Below are 12,992 nucleotides of genomic sequence, written 5' to 3'. Positions count from 1 at the left end.
ATTTGTGCAGTATATGATAAATATACTGTATTTCTTTATTTCCTTTTTTAAACTCTAAAATATACATGTTGTTGTTTTTTTCAGTTTTTAGTTATAATTCAGTTAATAAACTGGCATGAAAATGGTCAGACTTTAACATAATATAGCAGACAATCTTCAGAAACTTTTTTTTTTTTTTTTTAAATCTTGGAATCAAAATGAATGTTTTTAACTGCACATATCCTTGAATTACTGTTCCCTTGCAAAATGAAAGAACTTGGACTGCAGTGCATCTCATGGATAAATACATTTCATATACAGACACCACATGCCATCAAGCAGTATGAGCCTGGGAAAAGAGATGGTAGCAGAGTTAGAAACACAGGTATGCTATAGTCTTTTGGCATTTAAAGAAACCCAAATGCAATATTGCAGCTATTAAAATGAACACTTGCATTGCCCTGGGCCCATTATCTTCCTGTAAAGTGCCCTGGGGATTTGACTGGCCAATTATGTATTGGATCTGAGACTTGACACTAGTGGTGAAGTAACTGTGGGGGGTTGACTGTTTAGGGTAACCTTACGAATTAAAGCATGAAGGACTGGGCACGATGAATTACAATGGTGCTGTGATGTGTTTATGTGAGGGAATTCCTTTGGTAGGCAGCGGGGGTGGGGTGAGAGGTTGATAGGAATAAACTGCAGTATAAAGTTAAAAATTAATATTCATGGAAAACTCTTAATTGGATAAGCCCTGGCTATTGCTCTATTTTAATATTCAATAAAACAATGCTAATCATTTTATTGATGTTGCTATACAAAATAACTAACATTAAAAAACAAATAAATAAATAAGTAAAATAATATGATCCAAAACAAAAAAGAAAAAAAAAGTCAGTTAAAGTTCTCTTATACACACTTGGCCAGTCGTGATGCTGCAGTGTATATCCCCAGTTTTTGTACAGATGCATCCTCCTGTTAAGGCTGGATCTGAAGTCAGCCTCCACCATAAACAAAAACCTGCTTGGCATGCAGTGAGTCATTTTGAATAAAACATTGTTATTTTTTCTGCATTTCGAAACATGTTGTGAAATTCTATCAAATTTGCATCATAGTTTTACTCTGCCAGTGGAAAACCAAAGTGAGATTTCTGACAAGCTAATTCACTAAAATAATCTTAAAAGAAGGACATTTTCGATTTAGCTTTAAGTGTTACCCTAGCTCCTAGCTTGAGTCAACTATTTTGAACTTAACACCAGCACACTGAGTCATATTCATAAAGAGCTACATTTATACTACAGTAAATGTATAGAAACTCTTTTTATGTATAAATATGCACCTTTGTATGTTACAGAAATAAACATTTCCCAAATATGCTTTTTAGATTCATGATACCGTGGTCCATAACTTCAAGAACGGGTTAAACTGCTTTATTTAATGGAAGAAACAGCGTGTCATACTGGACAACTGTTGGTTTGGAAGTTTGTATATGGTTTGTACATATGTTTTTTTTTTTCACAATATCAATTTAATACATGCAATAACATATTAGGTAAAGAAAGCTCCAATCAAGCAAGTATGCAGGCGACTGTTACAAACATAATATAATGACTTTGCAGGTCAGACAACTGATGTATGCCATGTAAACAAATTAGTTCCAGTGCATGTTGAAAACCATGTGTCGCTGCTAATGTGCTTCGCAGTCAACATTTTGAAATACATCCAACTATCCCCATGAGAGGTACTCAGCTCTAAAGTTGCAGTCTTTCACCTGAGATGAGGTAAGAATTGTGGAGTAGAGATTTGGGTAAACTAAGCTTGTGATGCCAACAAAGTATTAGTGGACTCCTGGTCAGTCCATTCATATTCAAATGACTGGAGGAATGTTTCAACAATAAACCAGTGTTGACAATGGAATTGTTGTAGGTGGTCTAAACAGGTTCTAGCACAGCGCTTCACTGTAGTCTTTTGAGTAACAATGGTTCTACCAACATATCCAGCAGACCTTAACAATCCCTGTATTTATCGCATACTTGCTTACTCTTTCCTTAAAAGCTTTCGCTAGACTGAACAGCTGAAATCGCACCAAGATACACTGGTGATAAAGTTATAAATGGATATGTATGCAGCAGTGGCTTTTTTCCAACAAAAAATATATCAGTCACCTCACTGCTTTATTTCTTAGATTGCCAAGTCAAATCCATTTTAACCCATGATTACCCTGACTTAATTTATTCACTTGCTGCATGAAGGTAGTGAGCCTCTGTGTGGGGGATTATATCTCTGCTGTAGGATGTTTAATCTCTGCAGAGCTGATGGGACCTGAGTTTCTTGACTTCTATCTGACTTGCTGCAATCAAATAACCATCAGATGTTAAAATTGCCTTAGGCTGGAATGAGTACAGGGTCTTCAGTTTTTGAGCAATTTTGCAGGCAAAAATTTGTCTCTAGTGCTTACTAGCCACAGCTATGTTTACTTTGGCAATTAGGCCTGATAAAGAGTGGGTAAGTTTTAGGTAAGTTTTGCTGTAGAAAATAATTCTAAAATGCTCAATACACACTATTTCCACAAATTTGTGCAAACTACTAATAATCCAGAAAGTTTAAGGTCTTTTTAACATTATACTCGACTCAATCTGTTAAATTCTCAAAGCTATCCCGAGTCGAGTTGAAAAATTATTTTTACATTTATTGCAAGCTTAAAGAAAACTTAAAGCATAATAGATGTCCTGTATAAGGATGCATTACCCAAGTGCCAACAATGATACTTCTAGTGATTTTCCATATGCTGATTCTTCAGTAAAACTGCATTAATACTTCCATGCAAGGAGGTTAGCAGAACCTTAGAACTGTATACTATCAATCATAAACATTTAATTGGTTCCCAACTCCTTCCAAAGTTCAGCATTTTGATTGGTTCGTGTCCTATCTGCTCACTCTGGCAGGTTTATGAATATGCAGGACAAGCCCTGTATAATAGCAATATATAAATCAATACATTATTTTGGATGGTCTAGGGTGGAATAAGAACCAGTAATAAAACCTTAATTGAGACCTGTACACTTTAAGCAACACAACAGCGTTTAGACGGACAGCAGATTTCACTGCCTAGGTTATAAAGTGTTCTGTTTGATTGTCTTGTGCACATTTTAACTACAAACACAACTATCCATATGGCTGGAGTTGGTATACATCTTGCATTTTCACTCTATTCGTGTGGGGGGTCTGTAAAGCATATGTTATGATTATACAGGCCTTGTCATGCATATTTGTAAACCTGTTCCTATCCCTCTGAACCTGTGCTGGAATGAGCAGGTAGCACAGATGAACCAATCAAAATGCTGAGCTTTGGGAGAGTAGTTGGGAACCAATGAAATGTTTTTGATTGGAGTGAAGCCACGGATGTTGTGAATTCAGAAGATATTTTGATGGGAAGACCCGAGGGATAACAGATGTTAATTGAAAATAACTGGACTAAGTAAAAGTATCAAAATAATCACGATTATGATTAAAAAAAAGGGTATTGCAGTAACACATAAAATAAAGCAGAAAGCTAAGGAAAGCAATGTGTTGTGTTTTAAACCCTACAGCCTATTCAGTAGCACTTTAAGCTCTTCTTTGTTTTCTTGCAAACACATTTAGTTAGTTTTTCAGTCTATATTGAAATTAAAGATAACAGATCATTATTACAAAGTGTATGTATACAAACAAAACAAAAGAAAAAAGGGAAACTCATCCCCACTAAAAACAACCAAATATTGGATATTAACCAACTGCCTATGGATATATATATATTATATCTAAATTATATATATATATATATAATATATATATATATATATATAATATATTAGCACAGGGTGGTACTACATTTTAATCTAACACAATGGCATCTGTTTTTCCCTTTTGATGTGACTTGGTGTGCATCAAGTGCAAACAAGATTGAAAAATATGAAGCTAAATCAGTGGAATTATATTCACTGTCATCCTTGTTGTTTAATACAATGTTTCCATCACTCTGAAACACCTTTGAAGATACAATACATGCCAAGCAGCCTTCTGTGTGTGTTGTAACGCATGTCTGATTTCCATAATGCTCACTGTGCTGCTCATTATAAAATATAAATATTTAGCTCCTTGTCATTTATCTGTTCCAGCTAAGCATGTGGTAGATTTCCATTAACCTAAGTCTGAAGACTTGTTTCTCTGGCCCACATAGGAAACCAAGGATCCATTAAGGACAACCTTGTGTGGAGAAAAAACCTGGTCAGAAAGGATTGGGGGGTTCAAGCTGGTTGTAGGAACCCAACTGCATTAATCTGTGACACAAACTGCATTAGTCTGTCTCGCTTGGGGTTCAACACAGGTTATGAAGTTCTCTCTTATTCTGCTTTGTAGAAATTAAAAATTAATAGCTGAGAGACCAACAGGTCAGTAATTGAATTTAAACATGGACAAAGTAATGGCCTCATTAGCAAATATTTCAGCAGAAAACAAAATCAATGTTGCTTTTATGTGTTTTTTTATTTATTTATTTTTAATTCTAGTCTAAATGAGTTAATGTGAAGGATACTGTAAAACCTTAAGTTTTTGGACTACAGTAATGCTAGTGGCATTCTGGAAATAAAAAATAAAACGCCGTAGGAGAAGCATTTTTTGTGCATTAAAACATATGCTACTGGATATTTTCAGATTATTAAATTTTTCAGATTATTAGTCAGTGTTTAGGTAAAATGTGGGGGACAGAAAGTGTTATTGAAAAAATATGAATAATGTTTTAAGAAAATGCTAATGCTTTTAGAATGTGAAACATTTAGGCTACCACTTCATTAAAAAAAAAAAAAAGTAACTCTACCACAAAACTGCCCACACACCCCAAACTCTTTCATCTCAGCAGAACACAAACTAGAAGGACAGGTGAAGGTAATATGTAATTATTTATTATTAAAATGAGTCAAAAAAAGAGTTGCACAACTGGTTATAAATTATGACTAATGCCCTGTATAAAAGTTATTTTAAACTTGGGTAAATTCACATTTCCTAAGACTACAAATACCTCTTGTGCATTAAATAACAGTGTTTCTGAATGGTTTAGGTTGAGGAACTGAAAGAAAGATTCTTCAGCTCAATAAGTGCAAGAATCAGATGCAAATTAATGCAACAAAAAATTTAAATAACGACAATCCGGTCACTTTAGTTGATAAATGAGGTTTCTTCAAAATGAAACAGAATGGAATGTTTAGGCAGACCACCTACAATCGCACGTGCCTATATGGCAGTACTGTACTTTGAATATTACATCTCGTCATATTTTGGCATCATATAATCCAATGTGAAATCGTATAAGAAAAGACATGTTAATAAATCCATTACAACAACGTATTTTTTTTTTTTTTGTATCAGTTCCAGCTGATTTATTATTTCTTTGTCAAGATACAGACTTCAGCATCGAGACAGGTAATATTGTTGACAGCGCACACGTCTGTATTTCCATCATTTGCTACAAAAATGCAGATGGTCTGTATTTCAGAGTATATTGCACAAAATTAGAAACTTTCAGTATGTGCCATTAAAAAAAAAAAAAAAAAAAATATCCAGTTTCACACCTGCGATCTGGGGACTTATCCACATATCACGAGCATGATATCCATACACGCCTAACTTTGCTATATTACAATACATATACAGTCTTGAAACTAAGTTAACAGCTCGTAGGTCTACACTCGCCAATGCCATTTTTTTATTCCTACAAATATTCAACAAATCTGATCTACAACTGTACAAAACCTAGTTTAAAATCACAAGGCATTTAGATGCAAGGTTTTACATTTTTACTTTAACTTTTAATCCTTAAACCAGGACGTACCAATATACTTACATGCTAAACTTATGAAGGGAAGAAGTGCCTGAATTTCTCACTGAGATAGCACAGCAAGAGTATTCCCTTTTAACTGTACAAAAATATGCCTGAAAATATTTTACTTTATTTAAAAAGATGAGGTCTGTTATGTATCAAAATTTGATCTCCCATACCTGCTGTCTGGTGATTTCTAGGTTACCCAAAAATGTATAAGGGAACCAGTTACAAAAAAAAAAAGAAGAAACGTTATCGGCATATATAAATCACATAAAACCACTGGATCTCAAAGTAATATAACCTTAACAAAGTCAGTTCACTTAAATCAGAGTCCACAGTCTGCGTTGTCCGTCAGCTCCCTGCAGCTTTATGAGCAAGATGCATAGACGTGTTCATTGATTTCCATTAGTGGACTTTTTACTTGGCAGACCTATAGAGGGAATCCATAAAATCATGTTACGTTGCCCCCCCCCCCAAAAAAACAAAACAAAACAAAAAACAAAAAAAACATAAAACACTACTTTTTGCTACCGTACCACCAGCTTCATAAGCATATTTTTAAATTCCCGCACGCCTTACTTCGCCTCTTGGAATTATATTTAAAAAAAAAAAAAAATTTTAAAAAATTTAAAAAAAAACCACACAACACACACCACAACACAGAAGAGGGAGGGCTAGCAACAACTTGGACAGGACGCAATGTCCTTTCATCCCTCCTTGTTTATCAGGGATTATTATTATTATCATTATTATTTATTTATTTATTTTTAAATCTTAGTAGGTGAAAACCAAGTCTGAAAAGTTCGCTTCCAGCCAGTCCCCTGCTATCATTTCACTGAGCTCGGGGGTACAGTAGTCTGGAAATTCAAAATGAGAGCCCAAGCTGCCCTCGCTGTACGAGTCCAAATCTTTATCCACCAGAGAGAGACACAGATTTCCAGAATTAGAGTTTCCCAGTTCTGATACTTGAGCGTTTGGGGTGAAATTCAAGCTGAAGTCAAAGAGCAAGTCGTCTGCCTCTTCGCTGGAACTTGAAGACGTGGAAACTGACCGGGTCGAGGCTGGCGAGACCGACGCAGGATGCGCTGTGCTCTGCTTGGTAATGTTTTTGAAATTGTAAAACAGTCTGTTTGAGGCTGCATTCCTTATATCTTCATACATGCTAGCGCCCTCAGACTCAGTAGACGAACTTAAAGTCGGGCTGGCAGGAACTTTTGCTACATTATACGGCCTCATTTGTTCCTCATCCTCCTGTTTTATCCTCATCTGTAAATCATCATCATATTCATCATCTTCGTCGTCTTCATCTGTGAGAACACTTTTAACAGCCTTGTTACTCTTAAAGTTCCCAAACAAATAGTCTTCCCCGTAGTCGTGAGAAGACTTGGCACCCGGTTTGCTGGGCTTCAGTTTACTGCACTTCTTACCGGGTGTCTTGGCGATTTTGCTGCTGCCTGTTTTCTCCGGTGACTGCATGCCTGGCTTTGAAGATGTGTCCAGCTTTGGTTTTTTCTTGGGTCTGTACTTGTAGTCTGGATAGTCGGCCATGTGTTTAAGCCGCAGCCTTTCAGCTTCCCTGATGAAAGGGATTTTCTCATTGTCTTTCAGCATTTTCCAACGCTTTCCAAGTCTTTTAGAGATTTCAGCATTATGCATGTCCGGTGACTGCTCCATAATCTTTCTCCTTTCAATTTTAGACCAGACCATGAAAGCGTTCATGGGTCGTTTGATGTGACCAGTTGCGGTTTTGCACCAGTCTGGGTTCAGTGGAACAGGACTGCAAGCCATAAACTCATTTTCTTCGGTATCAGTTGCTTCCCTCGACATACTGCTTTCCGTTTCATTATGTTCAGTTTTCAGCACCATTTTCTCTTTTTATATTTTCTGCAAAAGCTGCAGGATCTAACAGTTTACAGTCGCCACTTCAGGGTTGTTTCACTGAAACATCCACGCTTCCTCTTTCTTTCTTGCTCCGCACACTCTTTACAAACTTGCTTGGACCCCTCAACTAGTTATTAGCGTTTTCTTATTATACGTCACTTGCAGTTACCCAATCACATCCATTCCACCCCGCCCAGCATTCCATTACACGCCCCTTTATCCCACTACGTTGCCGCCCACGACTTTCATTGGAGCTAAGATTTGTAGATGGAACGTGTTGGAAGCAAAGGAAGACAAGAGTTTATTAAACCCGCTGTATAAATTAGCAGCTTTATTAAAAAAAATAAAATAAAAAAAATGGCACTTGCTTTACACACATAGAACACTGTGTGCCAAAGTCCGCCCTTTAGAAACTAACGCGCAAACAGTGAAATTATATTGTTTCCTTTTTTTTGCATGAATTTCACTACTAGATAGAACATGACGTAGCGGAGTGTTTACAAAACAAACAGAAGGTGGCGCTTGAACACTGTGAGCAATGCTCTGTGGTGAGGATAGTGGACTCTAGTTCATGGTATCTAATATTGTAGTGTTGAAAATGGACATAACGTTTATGCTTAGAGAAAAAAAAAAAAAAAGATTTGCATGCATTGATCAGTTCAGATGTATTCCAGAAATGCACTTATTTCAGTATTTAAGGCCACATACTACAAGGATGTGGTACAAAATTAAACAATAGCTCTAGTGCAGTAGCTTAGCACAACACGATGCCACACAGCTAAGAATAAGTCTTTCAAATATACATATCTCACTAATAGTAATAATAATGAGCTATGTAATCTGGATAAAATAAAATTTAAAAAAAAATGTTATACTCTGCTCCTTCTATTATGTTGGCTCTGTGTCACAACAACTGCTGCTGAGATTTACTGTGTCAAAAACACAAAAGATCCTAGGAGTGTGTCTGCCAGTCTTGAATAGCAGCCAGCAGTGTAGCTGGTGGTGTCTCTTCTGTGATATACTTCCTGTTTTATATCCCCTGGAGGGCAATCACTAGCCTTCTCGACGCAGGGGCACCTCCAACTGCTTGGATCAGTTTCTCAACAGTAACGTCTGTGAGAAAGCACAGACCAGCAGGGGCAAATGGCTACAGATAATAAGAAAACGGGGGAGGAGGAGAAGAAGAAGAAGAAGAAGAAGAAGAAGAAGAAGAAGAAGAAGAAGAAGAAGAAGAAGAAGAAGAAGAAGAAGAAGAAGAAGAATTTATATATTATCGTTTGCAGCTTCTCTGACAGTGACTCGTTGCCACAACAGTACTGCTTGCAGAATTATTGTGAAGACTGGGCTCTAACAGTAGGCTTTCCTCAGTTTTTAGACTGCTGGTGAGCCAAGTGTGCTACAGGTGGGAATCCCTATAGATTACTTCCGTGGTAACTGTAGCTCTGAGACCTGCTCCCCTTTCTGCCAGTACACTGTACAATGCACAAGGTTACCTTTTTCCGATTCACTAGCAGTTGCTGGAGTCAGCTCTGCTCCAGGTCTGACTGCTTGCAGCCAGTGCATTTGCCGCATGGCTGTGTAATTACAACAGAATCTTGGTAGCCTACCAGAACTGCTTGTTAAAGTCTGTGTCCCAGATCCACAGACCCACACCACAGTAGCTCAAGGAGCTGCAGTGGGTTAATAAGATCCTGCTCCATATCTCAAAGTTAAACAGGCAGGCGGTGGACAGGAACCTTGTTGATTTAGTAGCCACAAAAAGACAGCTCTTGCTGTCTCAAGCACAAGTGGCTGATGGGGATAAAGCACCATTGCTGGATGCTTCCATTACACCCGGACATAGTTTTGGTCCTGCAGTGGATGACATGCTGCAGCGCTCTTACCGTGCATGAGTCCACAAAAGAGTTGGTGCATCTGTGGCCTCTTCCAGTACGCAGACCAGCAGCAAACTGGCAGCCAAGGTTACAGCAGCACACCTGGCTCCTGCTAAAGCCAGAGGGGGTTTTCACAACCAATCCGCAGCTGGGGAAAACAGAAACTTCTATAAGTTCAGCCATCAAGCGCAAAGGCAAAAGCCCCAGGCTAAGCCACAAGCAAAGCAGCAGCCCTAGCAATTTGCTGCCACAGGCCCAGGGCCCCTTTTGAGGGAGTCACATGGAGTACTGGCGTCACTGCACCATCGACACCTGGGTGCTCAATACTGTGCAGACCAGCTATTCTCTGCAATTCAGACACGGTCCCGCTCCATTTCAGGGCATGACTACTACGTTAGTCATGGACCCACAAGACGCCATGACATTGTCTCAGGATGTGACAGAAAAACTGTTTATATTTGCACGGTACACCCTCTTCACTTGAAAGAGGGGTTCTACTCCAGGTACTTTCTGGTGCCCAAGTATGATGGTGGCCTCGGGCAGGTCAACCTGTATCTGAGTCGACGGAGGTTGAAGATATTGACCATGCAATAACTGTTGCAGTCTGTGACTGGTTCACCGTGGTAGACTTGAAAGACACTTATTTTCATATCTCCATAAGACCAGGGCACAGGAGTTACCTGCAGTTCACTTTCCATGGGACAGTGTACAAGTTCCAGGTACTGCTGTTCAGCCTCCCTCTAGCTCCCCCTGCCTTTTAAAAGTGCATGGAGGCTGTTCTGGGCTCATTGAGACTTAGGCATCAGTACTCAATTACTTGGAGAACTGGCTCATTTGTGCTCAGTCTCCATTACAGGCAGAGGCCCACAAGGAATTCATCACCAACTGCCTTCATCAGTTGGGCCTGTCCTGTTTGGGAGTGCACCTGGACTCCAGGTCCATGCTGTCCAGTCTGTCGCTTGTCTGAAGCTTTTTAAGCTTAGCAGAAAGCTCAAAGTAGTGACATTCTAGAGGCTTCTGGACTTGATGGCAGCAGCTTCCCAGACCCTTCTTTTGGGCCTTCTGCATATGCGCCCTCTCCAAGCATGGTTCAACAGCAGGGTTTTCAGCCCGCATTGAACCGTGGCCGCCTGCTGACAGTGTCTCGGCACTGTCTAGAAGCACTATCCTGGTGGACACAGCCTGCTCACCTGTGCTTAGGCGTAGCTCTGGGCAGTGTCACCAGAAGGGAGGGCATCACCACAGACGCATTGAGTCTCGGCTGGGGTGCTGTGTGGAATGGCAAGGAAGCATAAAGGGTATGGAACCCCCCATGACAGGGTCTCCATATAAATATTTTGGAGCTGAAGGCATTGTTTCTAGCTTTGCAGAATGTTTTACAAGTTCAAGAGAGACAAGTGCTTGTCAGGACAGACAATACTACCGTGGTGGCTTATATAAACCACCAGGGTGGCCTCAATTCCCCCAGTCTCCATCGGGTAGCCCACAAACTGTTGCTCTGGGTGCACGATCACCTCCTCTCACTGCGAGAAGGACATCTACCTGAAGTTATAAACATCCTCTCAAAGGGAATTCCCAGTTCCTCAGAATGGAGGCTTCACCCAGAAGTGGTGAGCCTCATTTGGTAAAGGTTTGGGAGAGCACAGATAGACCTCTTTGCCTCCCAGCAATCGACCCACTGTTCCTTCTGGTTCTCCATAACAGGAGCGGGAGACCCACTGGCAATAGATGCCTTGGCACACCAGTGGCCTAGGCAGCTGCTGTATGCCTTTCAACCACTTGCCATGCTGCTGCTGTGCCTGGAAAAGATCAGATAGGACCGGGCTAGTTTGGCGGCTTCCGTCGCTTAAGAAAGACATTGTCCCTCATTGGAGACGTAATGTGATGCTTGAAACACTTTTTAAGCCCCCCTTTGAGCCCTTGCATTCAACTGAGCTGAAATACTTATCATTGAAAGTGGCTTTCTTGCTTGCAATCACATCTGCTAAGTGGGTGGGTGAAAACGTGAGAGTTCCATCAAATAAGGCAGATTTGACAGGTCTGTTCCCTAGAGTTACTTGGTATAAAACTGGAGAACACATATTTCTGTGCATGGCAGATAGAGTTAAAAGTTGCTTTCCTGGTTCTAAAAGTAAAATCATATTATTTTAAAGTGCCTTCCAGTTGATTTAATGCATTATGTTAACTTTCTTTGTCCACACAATTACATAATGGTAAGGATTTCACAAAAATGAGGTCTCTCCCATGCTTATCTAGCAGCCCAAAAAACAGCTGCCAAACTCTCAAAAGAGCAGTGAAGCATTGTATCAATATTAACCCTGACTAGGGGCAATTCGAAGAAGTTGCAAGAATTCCACCCAATTGAATAGATTGCAAACAGGTGCACTTGTTTAGTGTTTGGGATGAGGGGTTCATAGTGAGAGATAAAAGCATGATCCCAGTATTAGACACTGCCACAGGCCATTATTTTGTATACCTCTGTTTTGTAGTTGTAAGACACATTCTTCAAGGCTGAACTTATTTTTTATGTTAACTCAACAATCGGTACTGGCGAGGTTAAAATCTCTTCTAAGTGCTTTTGTATTGAATACATATTCAATTCCATGCACTGACAAATAATAATAATACAAAAAAATAAATTAAAAAAACTTTCAACAAGCTGCAGTTATTTACTTTGGCTGATCTACATTTACATGTATGGGTTTTATCATTGTAGACTGGAAGACAAGGGTTATAATGCTTATTATTTAATTAAGTGATATCATTTAATTCAGCACCCTGACAAAGGCACTTCTGTGTCAAAATGGAGCGCAATTGAGTGTCTCTTTTTCTATACAGACTGTGGCAAAGTGGTAAGTGGTACACAGGTGTAGAGTAGATGCAGTGCAGGTGTAGTAATTCCACAATGAAAAGACAGATAACAAAGCACAAGTGAAATGAGTTCTGTTTATTTTAATCCAGATGTCTGATGACAAAACAGAAAACAAATCGGAGGGCTGGCAATACACAGCAATGTGAATAATCTAGGGTTGCAGTCCCACAAAATAATAAACAATAATCCAGTACACAAAACACAAACACGGTCACCAGTCCAAAGTGAATGCTGTAGTGCTCATGGTGAAAATACAATTACAGTGGTGAACAAGTACTGCTGTGTTGTCCAGATTTAGTGCTGGCCATGGGCGACAACTCCAGATCGTGTTAGCTGTCTAGTCTAACAAACAAACAAACTGTGCATTTTAGTCAGGCAGACAAAACAAACAAAACACTCACGATTAGCATTACAATACAAGTCCTTTCAGTCTTAGTGTAACCATCACAAGGAGCAAATCACTTTGCTACATCCCCTTTATATACCATCAACCACAACCCTTTGGTTAATGAGTGCAACTGCTCCTCCA

General features: G+C 39.3%; 1 protein-coding gene across 1 annotated transcript; it reads right to left on the bottom strand.

Annotated features, from left to right (window-relative positions):
* Positions 1-4,952: 4,952 nt before the first annotated feature.
* Positions 4,953-7,852, bottom strand: LOC121315503 (transcription factor Sox-11-like). The gene has a single exon (XM_041249642.1). It carries the CDS (start codon positions 7,700-7,702, stop codon positions 6,611-6,613), a length of 1,092 nt encoding a protein of 363 aa, XP_041105576.1. The 5' UTR covers positions 7,703-7,852; the 3' UTR covers positions 4,953-6,610.
* Between the last annotated feature and the right edge of the window lie 5,140 nt (positions 7,853-12,992).

This window comes from Polyodon spathula, chromosome 5 (genome assembly GCF_017654505.1).
Source record: "Polyodon spathula isolate WHYD16114869_AA chromosome 5, ASM1765450v1, whole genome shotgun sequence".
NCBI lineage: Eukaryota > Metazoa > Chordata > Actinopteri > Acipenseriformes > Polyodontidae > Polyodon > Polyodon spathula.
This window is presented reverse-complemented; position numbering and strand designations above follow the sequence as displayed.

Coding starts and splice junctions, on each gene's coding strand:
- LOC121315503 (XM_041249642.1), bottom strand. CDS start 7,702: ATGGTGCTGAAAACTGAACATAATGAAACGGAAAGCAGTATGTCGAGG.